Source organism: Epinephelus lanceolatus, chromosome 23, assembly GCF_041903045.1.
Source record: "Epinephelus lanceolatus isolate andai-2023 chromosome 23, ASM4190304v1, whole genome shotgun sequence".
Lineage (NCBI taxonomy): Eukaryota > Metazoa > Chordata > Actinopteri > Perciformes > Serranidae > Epinephelus > Epinephelus lanceolatus.
In genome coordinates this window covers 31140181-31163191 of record NC_135756.1, presented here as the reverse complement: position 1 = coordinate 31163191, position 23011 = coordinate 31140181, and the positions used below count along the sequence as shown (strand labels likewise).

At 39.1% G+C, this 23011-nt stretch overlaps 2 protein-coding genes across 2 annotated transcripts; one reads left to right on the top strand and one right to left on the bottom strand.

Moving 5' to 3' along the window:
* The first annotated feature begins 2164 nt into the window (after positions 1-2164).
* On the top strand, positions 2165-15188 carry ldhba (lactate dehydrogenase Ba). The gene is made up of 8 exons (XM_033614991.2): positions 2165-2407; positions 9829-9965; positions 10128-10245; positions 10366-10539; positions 10631-10804; positions 10933-11050; positions 12617-12740; positions 14247-15188. Exons 2-8 carry the CDS (start codon positions 9837-9839, stop codon positions 14412-14414), a joined length of 1005 nt encoding a protein of 334 aa, XP_033470882.1. The 5' UTR covers positions 2165-2407; positions 9829-9836; the 3' UTR covers positions 14415-15188.
* Positions 15189-16267: 1079 nt separating this feature from the next.
* On the bottom strand, positions 16268-18673 carry kiss2 (kisspeptin 2). The gene is made up of 2 exons (XM_033615259.2): positions 18507-18673; positions 16268-16824 (listed from the first exon to the last, which is right to left on the bottom strand). Exons 1-2 carry the CDS (start codon positions 18616-18618, stop codon positions 16559-16561), a joined length of 378 nt encoding a protein of 125 aa, XP_033471150.1. The 5' UTR covers positions 18619-18673; the 3' UTR covers positions 16268-16558.
* Positions 18674-23011: the final 4338 nt, after the last annotated feature.

Below are 23011 nucleotides of genomic sequence, written 5' to 3'. Positions count from 1 at the left end.
AGACATAAAACGCTTGAGATGAATCTCATCTGACCTCCAGACCTCGTTAGCAGGCACAAAGCCCAAAGGTGACTGATGGATATTTTGTTATGCAATATCACAGGTAATTATGACTGAGTAAAGAAAGCTGCAGACATCACTGCAGATGGTGTTGAAGAAGTGTCACAAGTTGTAAAAGAATCCTGATGTTATCATATAATGAAATGTCGGTCACATTATATTGAGAGTTTTAACCACATGTTCTGCAGACTGGACAAAGTGCACCACTGAGTTGAGTTAAATATTTTATTTGCTACAGTAAGTCTCACCCTGGAGTGTTATGAATGCTTTATTTACAGGTCAAGGTCCACTTGTGTCCGGGTCCACCCAGATAAGGTAAACACACCTGTGGAGTTTACAGAGACTTATTGGCTGGATGCCATCTCAGTTCAGATAACTTAAGGTAAAAGACTGGGTTGTGTTTAAGAGCTGATGAAGCTGTGTCTGGTCACGAGTAGGAAATAACCACATCCTTTACTTCCGTGAAAGCAGAGATACTACACGTAATACAGTTCTGCATTCAACGTGTTTCTTTTGTAATGGTACCGAATAATGTCGGTAGTGTAAAGTAAAGTAGTGATTACGCTAATACAATAGCCCCTCTCAGTGTTATATTATTGTATGTTATAATGCTGTTATTGCAATATTTGATGTTGTAGCTGGTAAAGATTGAACCATTTAACATTCTGCTGGGTAGTTTCAACTACAACAGAGAACCCTCACTTTAAAATCTACTTTCAAAAATCAAAGAAAATGACTGACTCCAAAAGGGTAAAATGTTATTATTATTATGTTATGTTTACTTTCTATCTAATAATAACTTTACTTTAAATTTAGTAGAGAGGTACCGAACTTAGAGATATCTGAACTCCACCACATGCAAAATCCCCTTTGTCATGAGAAAATTAAGTCAAAATAACTTGGTTTAATTAAGTTGATAGAACATAGGAAGAACAACTTATTTCTCTTGTCATTTTCAAGTTGCAACAACTTATCAAAGTTAAGTTTTATAATCTGTTTTAAGTTATGTTTACTTTACATCTAATGTTAGGTGTACTGACAATTTATTTGTATGTACTTTAATTGTTGCAACTTAAAAAATGACAAGTTGTTCTCAAGTGTTGGCAACTTAAATAAATCAAGTTGGTCTGATTTAATTTAATCATGACAAGAGGATTTTGCATGTGGTGAAGTTAGGATATCCGTGAGTTCTGTAGTTCTATACTTAATTTAAGTAAACTTAATAATTACTGGTGGATGTAAAATAAACATAACTGAAGACTTATAGTTATATTTACTGGTTTCCTAGATCCTACATTTTTTAGTAAGGTTAACTTGTCAGGTTTTCCAGAGTAATTTAAAAGTTGAGGTTATATGAAAAAAAAAAATCTGTTAAGTAACTTTAGCTGATATAAATGTAGTAAAATAAGAAATATGTTTTCTCTGAAATACACAAAAGTACAAAGAAGTATTGCAGCCAAATATACGCTACTCAAGCAAAGTAGTTCCTCAAACTATGTATAAAAACTATAGCCTATGTTCATAGGTTAGGTTATTATGCACATATTTTATTTATATTATTTTAGTCTTTTTTGAAACTCTGCTGCTGCAGCTAAGACTGAACGTGTGGGTCAGAAAATCCGAAACCCCCAGGAGAGGTTATTATTGGATCTGTCCTTAATTTAACAGTCCTATATACTGTGGAGCATCTTTAATCACATTTTGCATCCTCTCCTCTCACATTCATGAAGAGATGTTTATATTTTAAACTTTTTAACTTTAAAATGACCTCTCTTTTATGTAAAAGAATGCATTCAGAGCTAGGAATCTCTGCTGGGTTACAGTTAAATAGAAATAAAATGCAATGTGTCACCCACTTCAGGAAATGAAAGGGAAAGTGTGAGTAAGATACCCTGGTGGTTGAACTCACTGACTTTAGTCAGAAGGGGAAATTATACGTGAGCAGGGAGTGTGGTTATATTAACCTACATCACTCAGAGTGGGTGTCCGTGCTGCTGCCTGACTGAGGAGTGGAAACTTAAAAAATAAAAATGTATCTTAAAGAGACAGGGGGGGGATCATGAAATATAGTTGTGCGTTTTACATCCACCATATTTCCCGATGCAAACATGTAAATGTCTCGCAGACAGCCTGGCATCATGCCCTGCACTCCTCCTCACATGTGAAGCCATCCTGGTCACATTGGCAATCCATCCTCCACCTCCTCCTCCTCCACCACCTCCTCCTCTTCCTCCTGCAACCCGTTCAGCTCCACACTCTCCCCATCTCTGTGCCAGCCGCCGGACTCCACCGTCTCCTCCACCGGACCAGATAACGGATATCAGCTTGTAGAAACGTCTGTAAAACCGTGAGTATCCTGCTTATTATATTTCATATTTCTCGGTGCTGGCGCACACAGAGGCGTGCTGAGCGCAGCAGCAGCAATGGATGCTCTCAGTTGAAATGCCCGCTGCAGGAATCCATTTTCAATTTATGCGAAGTTGCACTAAATCTCATTTAAATGCTTGAAACTATATTAAAGGAAAGTTTCATGAATGTTTTGCGTCACTTTGGATAAGTCAACAGCCATCGGGTAGCTAAGATTATGAATTATTATTTTTAATGACGTGCGAATTTAATTTCAGCCTTTCATAAGAGTTAATAAGTGCTGGAAGTGCAGCTACTGTAGCTCGTTAATAGAAAAATGTCGGGCCATTATTTTACATTCTATCACATAAATATCGACATATTTATATTTACGATCATGTTTGATTGTAACGTTATTCCGGAGGTGCACTTGACTGTGAGAGCGCTTATATATTTGTACTGACATGCCTTGTTGTCGCACAGACAGGAAACCACACGCCAATGAACTCGCAGTGAACTTGAACGCTTCTCGGAGTTCGGATGCCATTAAGCGCTGTATTTATATTAACTGCACATCTAAATCTTTCTGCCTGCGCAGTCTGTCTTCATGGTCACCAAAATCGAGGTCGACGGCAGGCAGGGCCGAGGCCGGGCTGTTACATAACCCCAATTCCATTGAAATCACTATAAAAAAAAAAGAGGAACAAAAGCAGCCTGTCGCCTCATTAAAGTAAATCTCCATCAGGCTGTGTTAGTAGGACACCTGCCCTGTAAGCCATGAGGCTACTGAACCCATTACAGAGTTGATTTTTGGAGGCTAAAATGAGGCATTGTGTGCTTCAGCAACTCCATTGTCTCCTGAACAAGTGGCAGATATCTGCACAGCCCCACACACAGCCACGAGGCGCATCCCTTTCTGGAAACAAACCACCTCCCCAACCTCCTATTTCAAGTAGCCATATGACCTTGGTATGAGCTGATATCATAACTTGTTGGCAGCGTGTGCCAGCAGGCTAAATATTACAGGACAGCACGAGCTCAGGGCATTGTTCTTCATGCATGCTGATAGATAAGGTCATCAGTTCCCAAAGTGAGGCCCTGGGACCTGCAGGGGTGTCTGCTGGGATCACTGGGTGTCCTGAACATGTGGTTTATTCAGTTTTCTTTGTCATAATATATTACTTTATATAAGGGTGCCATTTTTCCATCTTAAGTTAATTGTATATTGTGATGTGTTATATTTAGTAACTAGTATGATTTTCCTCTCAACACAATTTTATTAATAAGACTTCAGTCTATTATATTTCTAGAGGTGACTGAAAGAGGGGAAAGTCCTGATCAGTCAGTACGTTTACATGACATTAGAGAAAATCAATTTATTGTGTTAGTCAGACTAAAACCCACCTTTTAAAATACATTTAAACATGTTAGTCTGACTGACATTGTACTAAATCGAATTTCTCAAAGTCAGACTAACACTCTGATAATGCCATTGGGAGCTGAATTACTCCTACATGTATACAGTCAGTCGGACCCAAACTGGCCGAGGTGCTCTGCACATGCTCCACAGTTTCCACCCCAGGCTTTGACCAGAAGTTGAATGCATTAAATGCAAAATAGAAGAAGTCAGTGACAACATGACAAAATCTACATCCAGAGCTGTGCATTTTTGGACGGACGAAATATACAGAGCTGTAAAGTCGTCCACCATGGTACCAGTTTGCCGCTAGCTAAGTGTAGCTAACTTGCTTGTCGATTGTTTGGTCTGTGACGTAACAGGTCAACCAAAAAAAAGTTATGTCGCCTGCACTTTTTCTTTTTCAGAAGGCCTTTCGTTGTTTCCAAAAATGCTATACAAAAATAAAACGGCATGGAAGTTGGAATGTGTCAATACAGCATTATATTGTGATATTTTTGTGTGGCAATACCGTATCACCACGCAGTGCCAAGTATTTATTTTGTTTTTGTAGAAATGATTACTATGACAAATACAAATTAAACTTTAGGTAGCCTACTAGAATAATAGAATCAATTGCTTTATCAGTCCACTAGATACATTTTGCTAGTGCAAAAAAAATGGCTGAAGTGAGATGAATTTTATTAGATAACAGATGTTGACAAAGTTTCTCTTTGGGGACATCATTTACCATTGGAAAAAAGGAAATAAATTGCAGTATATTTTATCACAATACACAGCATATCGCAACATAATTAAAATAGCAATAATATTGCATCTTCACTTAAGTATCGTGATAATATCATATCGTGGATCCTCTGGTGATTCCCACTCCTACATTGTAGCAAATTACAAAAAGAATGAAGGGAGAGTATGGAAATGAGAATAACCTTAAAATAACTTAAAAACTAAAAAGAATTTCAAAAATCTGTGTAAAATCTTTAAAGTACTTACAGTATCTATTAGAGTGAAGCTCGATGTGTCTATTTTAAACCTTGCTAGAGGGGATACATTTTTAAATCTTGAGCTCCAAAGGGTTTAATGGGGTTAATATTTTATTTTCTAAGAAAGAAATAACAGTTTATTGTTGCATACTTTGTTAAATATTAACTTAGAAAAATAAATTTCACTCCTCACTTGACACATTTTGCTTTATTGCACCATCATTGTTTTTGTGCAAACTGTGCCAACATACCATCATATATCACCTTATGTCAAAGTAACCTTCTTTTAAAAAGGTGTCTGTGTGAAATTTCTGACTGCTTTGTATTTAAAGGCCTCTATGAACTAGTTTTATGACATATTTTGATATTCATGTAGGGCAGACATGAGGGCAAATTTGACCTAAGTAGGTGAAAAAAGACTGTGGCACTGTTTGCTGCTGTATAAAATATTGTTCTTATTCAATTCAATTCAATTTTCAATTCAATTTTATTTATAAAGCCCAATATCACAAATCACAATTTGCCTCACAGGGCTGTACAGCATACGACATCCCTCTCTCCTTAGGACCCTCACAGCGGATAAGGAAAAAGTCCCCAAAAAAAACCCTTTAACGGGGGAAAAAACAGTAGAAACCTCAGGAAGAGCAACTGAGGAGGGATCCCTCTTCCAGGACGGACAGACGTGCAACTGATGTCATACAGAACAGATCAGCATGACCATCCATTTCATGACAGACATAATTCGGCCTCTGGTTTCAGTTGTACACTGTGTCCCACTTTTGGTGAACAGCACCTACTTTCATCCTGCCATTTGAAGTGCTGATTTGACCTTGATAATATATGGCATGATAATATATAAATGAACAGTGCTGCTGAGTTAGGCACAATAAGATCAACTCAATTGATCGGTTGTTTTAGTGCTTTTCCTGGAATCATTTTCAGTCTCTGAGCTTCCTATAATTTGTAATTGAAATGTCTATTTGACCGTTACTATGAGAGGTCATTTCCCTGTTGATACTGTAACTTGTCAACAGAAAGCACATGAGCAATGCTGTCTAGGAGGAAGTACAACACTGAAGGACAAAATGAACTTGTGACTCAAGTTGAAAATGTTTCTGTGCAGGAACACACAGACGTAAACCTGCTGTTCTGTTGTTAAGTTTGAATACACTGAATTCAAAGATATTCTGTAACCCAGATTTGATTCATTGTCCTGAGTGTCGTTGTAAGGTTGGTGAATAGAGGACTGAGAGACCTCTGTGGTGCTTTGTCAGTCTGGGGGACCCTGAAGTGGATTGTTGGCTTTCAGAGAGCCCCATTGCATCTTATTTTATTCTATTTTTTGTTTGTTTGTTTGTTTGTTTGTCAGGACAGCCATATTTGACTCAAGTATTTTTCAGTTGAAATGATTAGGGCACATGTGTCAACATAGTCCCCAGGGAGGAGTTCTCAAAATGCTGTGATCAACACTTTGAATAATTCATTTTAACTAAGAAAGTAATATGAATAGTACTTCAAACACACAAATATCAACATTAGATGAAGCTTCAATGACATCTACAAATGAAAGAGAGACAAGTTAGGAAAAGACACTACATGTGTTTTTGCAATAACGGCATGAAGCCATGAAAATACTGGGGCACATGGAAACACCAACACCATTTTTTTCCAGACCGTCACAAATCAGCTGTTACAGCTGCAGCCAGCTGTACACATTTAAGAACTTGCTCATAATCATAGCATGTATCAAGACCCTTTTCTGTATTATTTTGCAATATATTTAACAATTTGATAAAGTAATAAAAATGCCACAATGTGAACAAAACTGTGGCTGTGAACTTGCTTGTAATCATGCTGTAATATGTCATAAATACAAGTTAAATCTTGTAAAAATGAGAAAAGTGTGGGTTTCACGGCCCTCTTAGAAGCTGCTAGCTCATGCAGATAGCTAACATGTCTATCTAACAGGACATCTCAGTACTGTTCCTGGTGCCCGTATTACAGAACAGTGCTACACCCAGTCCTCACACAGCAACTAGTCATTAGCATGACTCACTTTTCTCCAATATATCCAAATGTAGTGAGAAAGAATTATTTTTCCTGCACAGAGTCCACTAAATCCACTCAGGTAGGTATCACACATATTGACACAGAGATCTCAGACATGTGCTGATACAACAGGATCCAACTGTACTCATTTGTACCTGACCTGACTCAGGACTAAGAACTGAGAGGACCATGAACACAACCCAGTCGGCCCTGCAAACCACAAATATATTACATATGTACATTATTATGTATTGAACACATTGAAACTTTATGTTTCAACAACGCTGTAGTTTGCACGTGGTTCTGTTTAAGCACAAAAACCACTCTGTTATGGTTTGGAAAAGATCATGTTTTGGATTGAAATACCTGGTTTTGGGGGTGACAATCCTGGCTGGAAACGCAGCGATTTCTCAGTAAAAAAACAACCATTTTTTTGGCTCTATCCCCGCTAGGAAAAACAGTAATGGGTCACTACAAAACAGCCATCTTTGGTGTCTAAAAAGCAGCTGGAAACACAGCGATGATTCACTAAAACACAACTGGTTTTGCTGTTTGTTGGTTTTATGACCCAGCTCAAATGGGCACAACAAAACAGAAACACACCAAGGCAATGTTTGACAAAAGAATTTTTTTCAATCCAAATTTGACCAAATCTGACCAAAGTAAAGATGAGCTTAATATTAACAGTGAGGGGTGTGGAGGTCAGAAGTGTCACTGCCAGGGTTTTCCTCTGGCGACTGGGCTGGTGAGAGGAATGTGGCATTGACTTGACAGACCTTACAATTCTTGGTGTCAGATACACTCCTGCTTTTTCAGGTAGATGTAGTAGATTTCCCCATAATAACAAACAAGAGGAAAACATGACTCATCAGTATAAGATACTGACATTCTACAACGATCACAAATAAAAACAGTGGTAGCATTTTTCAGTTCCCAGTTGAGCCACTCTTGGAACATCAGGCATCCATGAAGGACACCATCTTCTTGTGATAAGTGTCAAGCTCTGAGTCAACTGTTGTGTATCAGAGGATGACAGCATCAGAAATGATAACTGCTGTCAGTGTCATACATACATACAGTGGTGCAAGATGGATATGAAAACAGCCACAGTAACAAACACATCATGTATGTTCAGATTAGCATGTTGCTCGAACAACTTTGTGTTCATGTCCGTACAGTGATGATGCTGTCAGTGAAAGTGAAGAAAATTATGACAGTGACAATCCTGATAAGACTTTACTATTTAAAATGGACACTGGCTTTTAGTCAGTCATCAGTTGTTGATTTCTGGGTTTGGTTCCTGCACTCGCCACGATGTCTCGCTTTCTGATGCCCATCCGCAAATCCTCCTGTAAGTGTTACCGTACCCTTCATGTGGGTTTTACGTGTTATAACTGCTTGTGTTTTGTTATTCTGCAGCGTACAAACCAGGATTGGTTGTGTTGGAGACTTTATTTGCCATTATCTAGTCTCTGTTGAGACTAATTCCCTTATTTGTGGAGCTACTTTGTTTTTAAAATCCACTGCTGTTCATTAGTTTTCAAACTATTAATCAATGACACTTTAATAATCAGTTAATATTTAAGTCATTCATTGAACAGAACTGCCACACATGGTGGTGACATCTACCAATCTGAGTATTTGCTTTCCTTTTATATACTGTTGTAAATCAAATACATTAAGGGAAAAAATGAACAGTAGATTAATGGGTGATGAAAATAATCACTGAAGCTACTGCTTGTTCATTTTGATTCATGTTTGTGTATGCAGTCTCCAACTATTTGTTTGGAGAAACTGAGCACTAAAGTGATTCATCAATTCATCGATTAGTTGACAGGAAATGAATCAACACAAACCCGATGAGCTACTTTAGACATTTATCAAGCAAACATTGTCTGGTTCCAGCATTTCCATGGGGATGATTTGATGAGGCTTATCTCTGTGTGATATCACTGTAAAATGAATATCTTTAGGTTGTGAACTGTAGATTAGACAGAACAATACATTTTAGTTTTACATCTCCCAGATTTTAGATTTAGATCTTTTTAGTTTTAGACAATTTGTTGACGATATCTGTCTTCCCCATTGCTTTGGCTGGGAAAAGTTTTAAAGTAACGAGTTTGCTATGTTCCACAAGCTCTCTCAGCTTTTTTAGTCCAATAAAAACTAAAATGAACTCACAAAATGTCACGAGAGGTAATATTCTTAAATTTATTTTCTTTATTAAACAGACAAAAAAAACCCAACAACAATCTTACATCCTCTGAATTCATTTCAACATTTCATTCAAATGAGACAAATCAAAATGAAACTCATCAAAATCATCTCAGTTAGTCTTTCCACTGTTCTAACAATCAACAGCTCTGGTTTGGTTGAAATAAACCCTAACTCACAGAGTTAGGTGTGAAAATATGCTGTTTTTCCTGCAGTCTCTCTCTCTGCTGTTGGTAGCCATTTGGTGACTGCCAGGGGTGGGGATAATGTTACAGGACTGCAAGTCCTGTAACATTATCCCCACCCCTGGCAGTCACCATCTTTCTCAGCTCAGGTGCCTGTGCCACCTGTAGAGACTGACCTCTGGTGGTGTATGCAGTGCACTACGATACATCATCTCAATACAGTATCACCGTATCAGTTTATTAGAAAGACAAGTTTTATATTAAAAGGGTTACAAATTATAGCATCAGGATTTCTGAAAACCCTGGTATACCTTCACACCGCTCAAGCCTTCTGTTTACCCTTTATCAAAACAGAATTCTGACTCACTTCCTTATTTATTGCAACCCCCTGAGAGACTCTGTGACCTCTGACCTGTGTGTTGCTACACTAAACCATTTAGGCAAACCGCTGCTGTAGTCTGCAGGCTGCTTTTCGGATCGGACTAGTTGAGACGGATTGAAGCCCAGATTTTTTTTCTTGCTTCCTGTCTGAGAGCTGCTCACCAGGACATGTCTCCTCTGTGTCTCCTTGCAGCTGTGATCATGTCCTCAGTGCTGCAGAAACTGATCAGCCCTCTGGCCAGCAGTCCCGCTGAGCCTCCCAGGAACAAGGTGACAGTGGTCGGGGTGGGCCAGGTGGGCATGGCCTGTGCCATCAGCATCCTGCTGCGGGTAAGACACAGCAACACATTCAGAATGAGCCGTCTCACAAGAAATACAAAATAGAAATGAACCAATAGAAATAGCATTGGTGGTTAAGTCCAAGAAGAGTCAAAACCTTTTTGATTTTGTCAAGTCACACCCTCTCCTTGTCTTCCTCCTCCTCCTCTACAGGACCTGTGCGATGAGCTGGCTCTGGTAGATGTGATGGAGGATCGCCTCAAGGGAGAGATGATGGACCTGCAGCACGGCAGCCTCTTCCTCAAGACCTCCAAGATAGTCGCCGACAAAGGTCTGTATCTGCTGTTCACATGCTGCAGCTGCACTGCGCGGGAGATTTCCCATCTTCCCCTAACGAGAAAGCAGACATCACTCATCAGATCTTGTTTCACTTCCTCTCCTCTTCCTCTAGACTACGCAGTGACAGCCAACTCCCGCCTGGTCGTGGTGACGGCCGGTGTCCGCCAGCAGGAGGGAGAGAGCCGCCTCAACCTGGTGCAGAGGAACGTCAACGTCTTCAAGTCCATCATCCCCCAGATCATCAAGTACAGCCCCAACTGCACACTCATCGTGGTGTCCAACCCTGGTGAATACAATCGTACACATCTCTGGCTTTGTTTGTATGTGTTGTGTATCTTACATATCAATAACTCCTGGCTGTAACACTCCCTCCACAGTTGACGTGTTGACCTATGTGACCTGGAAGCTGAGCGGTCTGCCCAAGCACCGTGTCATCGGCAGCGGCACCAACCTGGACTCTGCCCGCTTCCGCTACCTGATGGCTGAACGCCTCGGCATCCATGCCTCCTCCTTTAACGGCTGGGTTCTGGGAGAGCATGGAGACACCAGTGGTGGGTAGACTTTGTTATTCATCATCACTTTAGAATCATAAGAATAGTCTACACTGACAAGGTGAATGGACTTTAAAAATGTACATTGTACAGTATTAACTATGTGTTTGTGTGTTTTTTGTTTTCAGTGCCTGTGTGGAGCGGTGCTAACGTGGCAGGAGTCAACCTGCAGAAGCTGAATCCTGAGATTGGCACTGATGGTGATAAGGAACAATGGAAGGCCACACACAAGGCTGTAGTGGACAGGTACGGTTTGTGTGAGTGAATGTAAGAGAGAAAGCAAGACTTATGATCAGATAATAAAACAGAAAAGTTGAGTTTCAGAAAACTGAATTGATAACTCATCTCTAATATCTGGGATTTACACACAAAATTAGGGTTCATATCTTTTCAGTAACTAAGCTAAACATCTAATAAAACATCCAGTAGGCTGAACTAATCTCATCACAAAAATATCTATTGAGCCAAAGTCCTGATGTCACTTCCTGTTTAGCAGGTCCAAGAAGCAAAACATTTACTGGGAACAAGCCTTCGTAAGTTTAGGGGAGACTCGTGGGTACCCATAGAACCTATTTTCATTCAGATATCTTGAAGTAAGAGTTCAAGGGACTCTTTTGAAAATGGCCATGCCAGTTTTTCCATCGCCAGCAGCAGTTAGCAGCATTATTAAGCTCTCTTTGCAACAAGCTACGCCGACATGGTTGGTACAAATGGGTGCCTTATGCTGTCTAGTTCTCCAGGATGCCCCACTACTTCTGCACTATCTTAAAAAATGAGTGTGTCACAGCCTCTTAAAGAAAGATGTTTTTGCCCCCAGTTATTTCTGCGAGGGGGTCCAATGGGGGGCCAGCAATTGTATCAGGGTGGCCATGGCCCCCCCACCCCCCTTTGGGTGGCACCACTGCTCAGAGCTCAGGCTGCATCCTGCCATGGCTTTTAAATGGAGACAAAACACAAGACCACAAGACTGACGACATCTTTATATGATTAAGTGGACCGATAACTGCTATCGTGTACATGATCATTGATTCTCTGTGCTGTTATTTAACTCGTCTGTCAGTGGGAGAACTGTGAGTGCTTCTATTATCTGAGGCATGAGTGATTACAGTTTTAGTTCAAGTGGCCCAGAGGGAATGTGACCTCCAACCCAGGCAGTGTTAATACCAGCCTCACTCACTAGCAGCCTGTCAGAGCGGATGTGCATTAAGGACTCTGCATGAAAGGCAGCAGCACAGTTAGTTCATCCACAGTACATAAAAGACCAATCAGCAGGTTGTGTCCGCTTAAACGGCATTTACATATTTTATAATAAATTTTTATGATGGCATAGTATATTGACTATTATTCATCAACCTGTGTTATATCAGTTTTGTTACTCATATTAAAATGGGTTAGGGTTAGCCTAACCCTGATCCCCAACCCTGACCATAACTCATTCACTGCAGAAAAGGCTCTTAAGAATATAATGACTTATGTATTCTTGCAATATGATTAATATATTATACTGTAGGATGTCTATAAAAATGGAAAGTTCTATTTGTGTACTTTTCATATTAATATAAAATTGATTTACAACGATTTAGGTCAGTTTTTTACGGGGTAATGGTCAGATCATAGATTTTATATGAATTTACATGTTACAAGGTGGTTGCTACGGTGTTGTGGGTGGTTGCTAGTAAATATATATTGATATATGTGTATTTGTACACAATGTACACATGCGTGCGTGCACACACACACACACACACACACACACACACACACTATTATATATGTATATAGATGTTAAAAGAATGTGACTTTGTGTTTCAGTGCCTATGAGGTGATCAAGCTGAAGGGCTACACTAACTGGGCCATTGGTCTGAGCGTGGCGGACCTGACTGAGAGCATTGTCAAGAACATGAGCCGTGTCCATCCTGTCTCCACCATGGTCAAGGTCTGACAAAACACACATGCATGAAAAAGCACAAACAAAAACACACGTACACTCACATACGTTTACTTATGCAGACATATACATTAATTTCCTGGAAACTAACCCCTCACCTCTTAACCTTCATGCTAACCTAACCATAACCACTGGAAGCTGACCCCATAATCTTCTTCTTGCCAGCTGGGGACATGGCTTCTGTCCCCACTTGCACAAGCCGTCCCCCGATTTACAAATTTTGTTTTGTTATTTATTGTTGTTGTTTATTACCCACAATGCAGATTTTTGACACAGTTCCCCTTTGTTAAACAGGTAGTAATGCCTTAATATCCCATCATTTACCATCATGTAAGCTGTTATTGTGCCTTAGTGGTGCTTATTCCCAAAATAATTTTTAGTGAATTTAATTACAACAAATCACCTGCAAAAGAATGAAGGTGGATTCTCAGGACCCCAGGATAGTTTCCTGTTATAGCTAGTTGGTGATCTAACCTTGCACACAGCCTAAATCCTAAATACAGTCATTGTTTCTGATAAAAACCATGGTGACGTGATTATTTTTTGGTCTTGCTATCAAATGATCCCCACCATGACTCATATTCCTCTGCCATTTCAGTCCTTGTTTGTTATTGAAGGACAGAAGGGAGGTTAAAAAGACACACTGTTCTGCACCATTGTCTCATTTTTCTAACAACCTAAACTTATGCTGGTTAATTTGTTATCTCTAGATTACAGGTTTAAAAAATAAGAACACTAATCACTAACCATAACCTAATCAGATAACAAATGCATGTTCTTGGACTGAAAGTTTATGTTCATGTATCTATACATGTTAGGTGATGTATTGTTAGCTTAAATTTGGAGGACATTGAATGTAAGTAAAACACTCACTAGAAACAGGCCTTCTCAACTTTAGGGGAGACTTATGGGTGCCCCTAGAACCCAACCCAAGTGAAAATTCAAGGAACCCCTTTGAAAAGGGCCATGCCAGTTGTTCCCTCGTCAAAATTCAGCCTTACTTTGGAGAATTATTTAACCCCCATGCCTTCAACAAACTATGCTTATATGGTTGGTACCAATGGATGCCTTAGATTGTCTCTTTGTCCAAAGATACCACTACCTTCTTAGCTTAAAAAACAAGTGCACCACAGCCTGTAGAAGACAGTAATTTCAGCCTCTAATCATTTTCGCAATCATTTTTTGGCCAGTTGGGGCAACTGTTTCAGGGAGGTTGTGGCCCACCTGGCAACCCATTTGCAAATATTGATCGTGAGCAAATCCCTTTCTTGGCTTCTGCAGTTGCCTCCAGTTGTATGACTTGTCTAAAATAGCAGTCCTACAGCTAGTGTGTTGATGACAGTCATTGCGACTCTTAAGTACTAGATGTAACTATTTAGTAATCAGTTTTTTCCCAAACATCACTCAGTCAGTGCTGTCTCTGGAAGTCTCTGGATGGTGTGTGTCTTTGTGCCTCCTCACCTAACTCTGTGTATGTGTGTGTCTTTTCCTCAGAGCATGTATGGGATTGGTGAGGAGGTCTTCCTGTCTCTGCCCTGCGTGCTGAACAGCACCGGCGTGAGCAGCGTGGTCAACATGACCCTGACGGAGGCCGAGGTGGCCCAGCTGAAGAAGAGTGCCGACACGCTGTGGGGCATCCAGAAGGACCTGAAGGACCTCTGAACACACCCGCGCACATAAGACACACCCATGGTGCAGAGAGGCCTGTCGGCACGTACACACTCCTTTTATAACGCCCCCCTCTCTTAGACCGTATCGCTCTTATTTTGAAGGAGACTACCAGAGTTTTTTGTAAAGATTGTGCCAGTGAGATTTTTTGTTTAACCTGTACGTCATCCAGCCTGATTTGACTGTTTAAAATCGGTGCTGTCAGCTTCCTGTCATTCACCTTTTTGTCTGAGAAACTCTGGTATGCTCCTTTAACAAAATAAAGAGATTTGCTCTCCAGCACTTAGTAGGCTGAAGTCGCTGTGTTACTGTGTTTATGTAACAAGATGTAAGCTGACCTGTGTTACTGTACTCTTTCAGCTGTTTGGACCAGAATCAAACACAACCCTCAGAAAGCCAAAACTATCACTGTACTCCACCGCCACCACTTCCTGTACTGAGTCCTTTCTTTAGTTCACTCAGAGAAAGACCCCAAACGTCTCGGCAAAGACACAAAAAAATCCAAAATGACGCTGTTTTCCTCTTGCCTTCGTCTAAAAGTGGTTTTCTGCAGCAGTCGGCTGCACACTTAGGTCAACACGCAGTGAAATTGTGACATCGTGAGTGTGATGGTGGATTGTTCTTCCCCTCCTGTTTTCTCAATGTTAGCAAAGGGAGATGGAGCAGCAGGGGAGGAGTGGGAAAGTCCAGCTTGAGTTGTTTTTTAAACATCAGTTGTTACCGTCTGACCTTGTGTTGTGTGTAACTTAATAAATCTGATGAAGAGTGGTTTGTGTATGTGAGTGTTTTTCCTTTTCAGATTACTCAAACAGTGTCACCTTTTGTTAACAAGAGGAGAAATCATTGCTCCTTCATTTTTTGTTCGTGGAATAATAGACACCACCGTGAGAGCAAAGGGATGACTGGAAGGTTGTCCAATTGAAATGTACTTCTAAGATCAAATGGATAAAAAGATGTCAGTAACATTTGCAAAATTCCAACAGCAGGCTTTATTATCTCAGAAATAGTGTTTTATTTGGAACCACATCAATATTACTGTCAACTGTTAGAGCACAGATGCACCATTTCGTTACTGTGTTGTTTGAGAGTGGCCATCTCTTAAAAATAAGGATTTTCTTCCAAGTTTAAGAATGAATCTCTGTAATAAAGCCATTCTTAAAAGTATTAAAAAGTTATTGAAATGAAGTTATCATGTTACTGTAACAGAGTCCTGTTTTTGAGCAAGATAACAGATCCAAAATATTTAAGTACAGATCGTTTAGGAATCAACAAATTAGCCAATATCGATTAAGTTTGCTCCTTCTAAATTTTGTATTTCAAATGACAGAAGAGAATCTGGTTAAAGATTTGACCTGACGTTTGTTCATGATCATGTCAAGAATATACTGATATGGATGATAAACATAGATAGTATGATATGAAACGAGGTAGCACTCGACTGCAATGGGTAGATATAATCAATGCCAAGCACTGTACTGTCCTTCTATTTCAAATTTATTAAAAAAAAAGAAGCAAAAAACTAGAACTGATAATGAGTGTTGCGTAGGCTATATCACTGTCAACAACTTTAATCTTTGCATGCTTATTGTGTGTGCTTAGATACTTAATACACAAGCTGGTTCAGTGCCATGTTAACATGTTAACATGTTAGGGCCGGCCCTGATTGCTGATGCACATTATATGAACGTGATACTTATTTGCACAACGATGTGGCCGCTAAACAACTCATGCAGTTTATTTTAAAAGGCACCACAGTGACATCTTATGGTCAGATCAAGCCACTACATAAAATTCCAATTGAGCTTCTCTAACATTGCATCTCTTCTATTGTCCCCTCATCACTAAAGCCTATGAACTGTTGAACTTCTTAAATACTAGAGGACTACAAGCAAACATGCAAGCAAAAAAAAATGTTACTGTCTGAGGCATTAACCTATTCTAGTATAGTAGTTTTTTGTTCCTCTCAAACTCTTGTTTTAAAATAATTTCACAGTGACGGTGGGTACAAAAGTTTTATTCACAGAAACATCATTTCATCTGAGACAAAAGGCCTTTTCCAAACACATATAGACAGACACTTGTCACCTTGACTTTTCACCAGTGGGACACAAGTCCTCAAAGGAAGACACGCATCTGTTTCAAGAAGGCACCTCCAGTTCTCGCGAGAAGAGAGAAAAGGGTGAAAACTTATTTGTCCTGGCTGTTTTCACGGCTCTCCTGTAAATGTAGCCGTTGTATCGTTTCCCGAAGCGGAGGCCAAACGGGTTGAAGTTGAATTTACTCCTGCGGTCGTTACACAGCAGCTGCCGCTGCTCCTCATTCTCCCTCAGGGACAAACACGGGCTGGTATCCTCCGCCACAAACTCTCCTGTGCTCCTTCTCCTCAGTGCAGACAGGATGGATCCTGAGGAGGACAGGGACATCAGCTCAGTGCATGGACCTGCAGCCTGCTGCTGCTACATAAACACACCATCACTGTCACTGTTTGTTAACTAAACTAACTGACAAATTCTATCATTAGTATTATTTAAAGGTAATATTTTACTTAGGCATATTTGGTCATATTTTCTGTCAATTTTATATCTGTTTTCTGAAAATGTATTTTTAAATACGCAAATAAGGCAGCTAAAAAACAGCCCTAAAAATCTCTTATTATTATTGAAAATATCTTTTGCCATGTTTTTGGGAAATAAAATGTCTTTTAAATCAGGCTATGACTGACATATTAACAAACCCTTCTGTAAAAACCTTCAGAATATAGACAGGAATACAACTGGGAACTTTGGTGTGTGAAAGTGGTACTGATGTAGTTAGTCTGAGGAAAAAACTGCCTTTAAAAGATTTGTTTTGTAAGGTTCCGTACATTTTTAGACCAAAAAAAGACAAATTAAGACAGAAGACATTTTTCTTCTCAATATTCTTGTTTTGTTTACATGTTGGAGTCAAAGGTTTAACAGAGGAAATTTTAAATTTCTCTTTCTATAAATTTGAAAATACTGTCAACAGCCATTGAAAAAATCCACTGTCGCCATGTTTTTTTTTTATAGAAATAAAAAGTAAGGCTGAAAATAATATTTGAAAAAATTCCTCTGTATTACAATCACAATACCAGAAACATGGCCTGTAATGATAAATATTGTAAAATACAAAAAAGAAGACACTACAGTGGATAGGGTAAAAAAAACAACAAAAAAACAAATAAACAAAAAAAACTTATACATATCACCATGAAACTTACCCAGTTTATTACTTACATTAAGACAATATTTTTTATCTTATAAATTATCTCAAACTGTATGTATAAATTTGCATTATCTAATAAAATACATGCTCATTTGCCAACACAGAAATCTGAACTAAAACAAACACCTAAACTCTTAGACACTTTATTTCTACTAGTCTGAAAGAAGACAGAAGTAAAATAACCCAAAACCTCAAAATGACCAGTGTATAAAATATGTTTTAACTTGTAGGCACCCTTAATTATTATTCTAGACTGTAAACTCTAGGTTTCTACAGCCAAAATAAAAGACAGGTCCAGTGTCAGCCTAGATTAAAAGTAAAAATCCTGCATTAAAGGAAGTTTAAAAATATCGAAAAACATGAAAAACATGGTAGTGAAAGTACTTGGTGGGGCTGTATACTGTAAGTACTGTGGAGAATGCTCCCCTTTAGTAGTGGACTAATAATAATAATAATAATAATAATAATAATGATAAAAAAAATAATGATAATAATAATAATAATGATGATAATACATATATCATTTTATTGGATTGGATTAGTGCAGCGTGTTGTAGCTGGGCAAGGTGGAGCTGATTTGCTTCAAAGACTGTTTGGTTAGTGTAATTAGATTTCACAATTTAATCATATGATTTGAGTGCAAAATCATAATCAGCAAAGTAACTTAATGTAAAAAGTAAGCTAACTCCCTCTGTAGTAGAAATTAGCATAAAAAGGAGCAATTCTTAAGATTATATTCAGTTCTTGGGTAAATGTATCCTGTGTAGTTACCCTCCACCAGTCACAGTCTACTATCTCCATAAAGAATAATATAAGATTAAATATTCTCATCAGTTTGCCCACCTGTTGCATGTGTCCTCTGTGCAGAGTCAAATCCCGGCAGAGCTGCTCCCACACTGTCTCCATCCTGTCCAACAATCAGGCCACACACCACAACCAGAGTCACCAGTCTCATGTTTGGACACAAGGTACAAATCCTTTGTCTCTCTGTCCAACAGTGCTGATTCAAGTGTTTATCTTCACCTCCTCAGCAGGCACTAACACGTTCACTCCTATCAGACCTGTTTTATATTTTCACCAGGTGACCTTGTGCTCCTCCAGCTCACAGCCAATCACAGCCGTGTGCGTCTGTGAGCTGTAAATTGCGGAGCTGTCCTCTGCTGCTGGTGCTGAAATGTATCATTCATCAGCTCTTCTGGGAAATGTGGCCAGCTCAGTTTGCTGCTGGGATCATTCAGGTATTGCAAGATAATGTGTGACTGCATGTTGAAAATGGTGATGTCCTGAGCATTTTAAAATCAAATAAGTGACAGGAACAAGGCTGAAACGCCAGGATGTGTAATTGGCCAATTAGGTTCCAGTTTGGCGACAGTAAAACAAAGAGCAGCAGCAGAATGGTGGGCTGAGTTGATAGTAGAAAACTGTTCTTTAATATATATTCTACTTTAATTCTTGACTTCCATGTGTGTAATACAGCAATGTGTTGCCATGCAGAGAGAGGAAGGCCCAAAGCATAAATGGCTACACAAACAGCATTTACTGACTTGCCACTGCACGCTGTATGGATATGAGCTTGTAGACTTTCCAGGGATGAAATGCAGCTGTATATGAAATTGGGACACAGTCTGATAAATAGGTACATACCTGGATATAAGGAGCATTACCACTATTGGTAAAGGTCTGTCATTGCAGGGAGGGTTAAACAATCTTTCTTGTATTCATATTTTTTTGGCATTTCTTCCAGACAGGATGCAGATAATGAGAGGGGAGAGAGGTAGGATAACAGGAACCATAGGCTCTTAGTCAGACTTGAACCAGGATGATGACATCACGTGGTTAATGTCTTGAAGCCCTGTGGCTACCAGAACACACCGGATTTCATAAATTGAAATAAAATACAAAATAGACCAGATTTAGATTATTAAATAAAGTGAATGCATTTGGAGAATTGTTTCTAAGTCATATTTAGACCTAAGTTACTTCTTGTACTTTTCTTATAGAACATTACAGAGCCGTAATCATCTAGTTAACATTTGGGGTAATAAGAATGCTGAAACTAAAACTAAAAGGGTATAGCAACAAAAATGGTGGGGATGTTGCATTTTATTAACTGTTTGACTTGTTACTCTACATTAGTTTTTATGGGGAAGGGTTTTAAGTGAGTAATTAATGCATTCAGGTAAAATGGGGCAAAAGAATAAGCTAAAATAGGGCATCGTTTCTGAAGTGAAACCAGCATGTTGTTAAGCTACCAGCTGCCATGCTGTGTGTGCCACCCTGTAATATAAAAAACATTTTTAGTATTTGTGTCACTTAAAAAAAACTAAAGATGATGCAGTGAGTTTTGCATCAGCCAAAGTAGTCCAGCATTGACCATCATTGTTACACAAATGCAAGCACACACAGAATAAGTCCATTGTGGACAATATGGCAACAAGGAAACAGACAACAAAAGGACTGGAAAAGCATGTCAGAAAAGCTGGACATATATTTTAAATGAATAGTTAGGTTACATTAATGATTTGACGAATTAATGACTGAACTGGTAAATGGATTTAATTGTTTAAAAAACAAGCAAGCATGAGTGTCCCACTTTACCTGAGCATGTCAGTGGAGTGAGGTAGCAGTTCTTAGTGTGTTTAAATGTCCAACATTTCTAAATTATTTTATTTGGCAACATATTTTCTTTATAGAAATATAGCAGAAATATATAAAGTTAAATAAGTAACATTCAAGGTAGTCCTCAGAGTTTTAGGCAGTTTTCTTTATAACTTGCCAAAAAATGTCCCCAATGACCAGACTTCACTCTGCCAACACTTTGCAAAAACTACAAGTGACAGTGATGTAGCCTACATGACACTCTATTCTATTTTTCCACTTTTCAATGCGTGTGAGAGATTTATAATTACAGCCTAGGGAAATGACAAGCCTGACAACGGCTTGCAGGTATTGCAAGAAAACTGTATTAGACAGGATGAGCGCAAAAAACTGTGCAGTATTTCCTCACTGGAACATTACCCTGCCTGAGGTTAGCTGTCTGCCACTTAGTGTGTGATAATGTATGAAACACAGATCTGTTTCAGAACATGCACCAAGTGAGCAGAGTATAAGTGTTTTCTTTCCACTCTGTGGCATCAGTGAAAACACTAAACATCTTTCCATTAGGTGTCTGACAGTGAACCAAGACAGAGATGATGAAGATGACTATGAGGTTGATGATGACTATGATTAATTGCATTGTTTATGAGAACGTTTAATGAAAAACTGATGTTAAATGAAAGCTTGAGAATACTGAAAGGAGTTCTGACCATAGGTGGATTATGACACAGTGGGCCTTTAGGCTCATACATGAAAGAGCCCCTCCTTCAAGGTGATTGTGTAGGTTTTTCCTTCAGGGTTTTTTCTGTTTTAGCACTTTTGGGGCTCTGTTATTGACATGATGACTTACTCCTTTCACAAAAAGCAAAGTTAAAAACAGTGACTTCATGCAGAGAGGCCCTTGAGCATCTGGGTTTGGCTTTGGTTATACAGCCATGACTCTGACAATGCGTTGATTAAAGCCAGAGAGTATTGAATGAAATTGAAGATGCAGACAAAGCTTAAGCATGTTTGTGTGTCGGTGTAATTAGCCCATATTTACATTTTTATCAACCTGAAAATGAATATAACTTTGATACACTTTGTGCTATATATTGCCAAAGTATGAGTTATTAACTCAATTGAATAATGTTGCTTTCATATTGTGTGAATTTTCAGAGCAAGTATTATTCAGTATTCTCAGTTTTTCACAAAATACTCTCAAGGTGGTCATATTGTTTTTGGCATGATCTCATGTGGGGGAAAAAGAGGTTAAAACATTGCTGCACCACACTTATGACACGCCAGAGGGCTCCACAGGACTGCAACAATAACAGTAGTCCTTCTGGCCTCCTGGTCTGGTCTGATGCAAATCATGCAACTGCCAAATCCTCCAGTGTCACCGCCTCCTCTCTCCTCATATTTCTTGTCAATTTTTACTTAGTGTCACATATGAATTATTACATATTAGAATGCATATATGAATTTTATGTTAGGTCTTTTTATTCTATTTTCAGGCTGCCTTTTTTAGTATGACCAGGAATAACAGAAGCAAATGAACCTTTTAGGTTAACACAGGGTCATTTACAGTGTTCCACTGTTGATCATTAAGCACTGTCCCTGTCAAACATACTAACTACAGTAAACATGAAAAAAAGGAAGATAAAGGCAAAACATAGCACAAGTAATCATCTCAAAGAAATGTAGCTAAAAAAAGTCGGCATCATAACTTTCTTAACCACTCATATGTCACATGTGTATGTCATAATGTGGTGGATACATTGAAACTTAACATTTCCTTTTCCAACAACACTGTGGTTAGCATGTAGCCTGGTTTAGGCACAAAACCACTTGGTTATGGATAGGAAAAAAATCATGTCTGGATTTAAAATACCCAGTTTTGGTTGCACAGTCACAGCTGAAGAAGCCACCAAAAAAAACACTTTTATGGCATGTTCTCAGAAGGAAACGACTGCTTTCTGTTGTACTATCCTCAGTGGAAAAAACAGTGATGGGTCGCTTTAAACCATCCCCTCCACCTCCAGATGACAAGGTCAGCTCATATTGTGTCATATGGATTACTGTTAATTTATTATGCTGATCTGTTCTGTACCACATCTATTGCTCGTCTGTCCGTCCTGGAAGAGGGATCCCTCCTCAGTTGCTCTTCCTGAGGTTTCTACCGGTTTTTTTTCCCCGTTAAAGGGTTTTTTTTGGGGAGTTTTTCCTTATCTGCTGTGAGGGTCATAAGGACAGAGGGATGTTGTATGCTGTAAAGCCCTGTGAGGCAAACTGTGATGTGTGATATTGGGCTTTATAAATAAAATTGATTGATTGATTGATTGATTGATTGATTGATATACTACGTCACTTTAGAAACACTGATTTGATACGTATGACACATACAAATGTAACATATTCGTGGTTCGCAAAAACATACAAAGCCAAAACATTTTCTTCTGGGCTGCCAGTAATGATGAAGTTTTTACTATGACTGCCAGGGTGACATTCTCTGTGAATATTCTGGCACTTTCAGTCAGTGGGAGTGCACTAATGGGAAGACCTTCTTTCATTCATCTACATTTCACAATCACATTCAGTTCAGCTCAGCAACAACACTACTAAACCTTTCACCCCTACGTGTGTGTGTGTGTGTGTGTGTGTGTGTGTGTGTGTGTGTGTGTGTGTGTGTGTCTGTGTGTGTAATGTTGACATCCCTTCCTGGAGGTCAGCCTCAGTAGGCGGGGTGGAAGCTCTTTGCCCCCATCAGT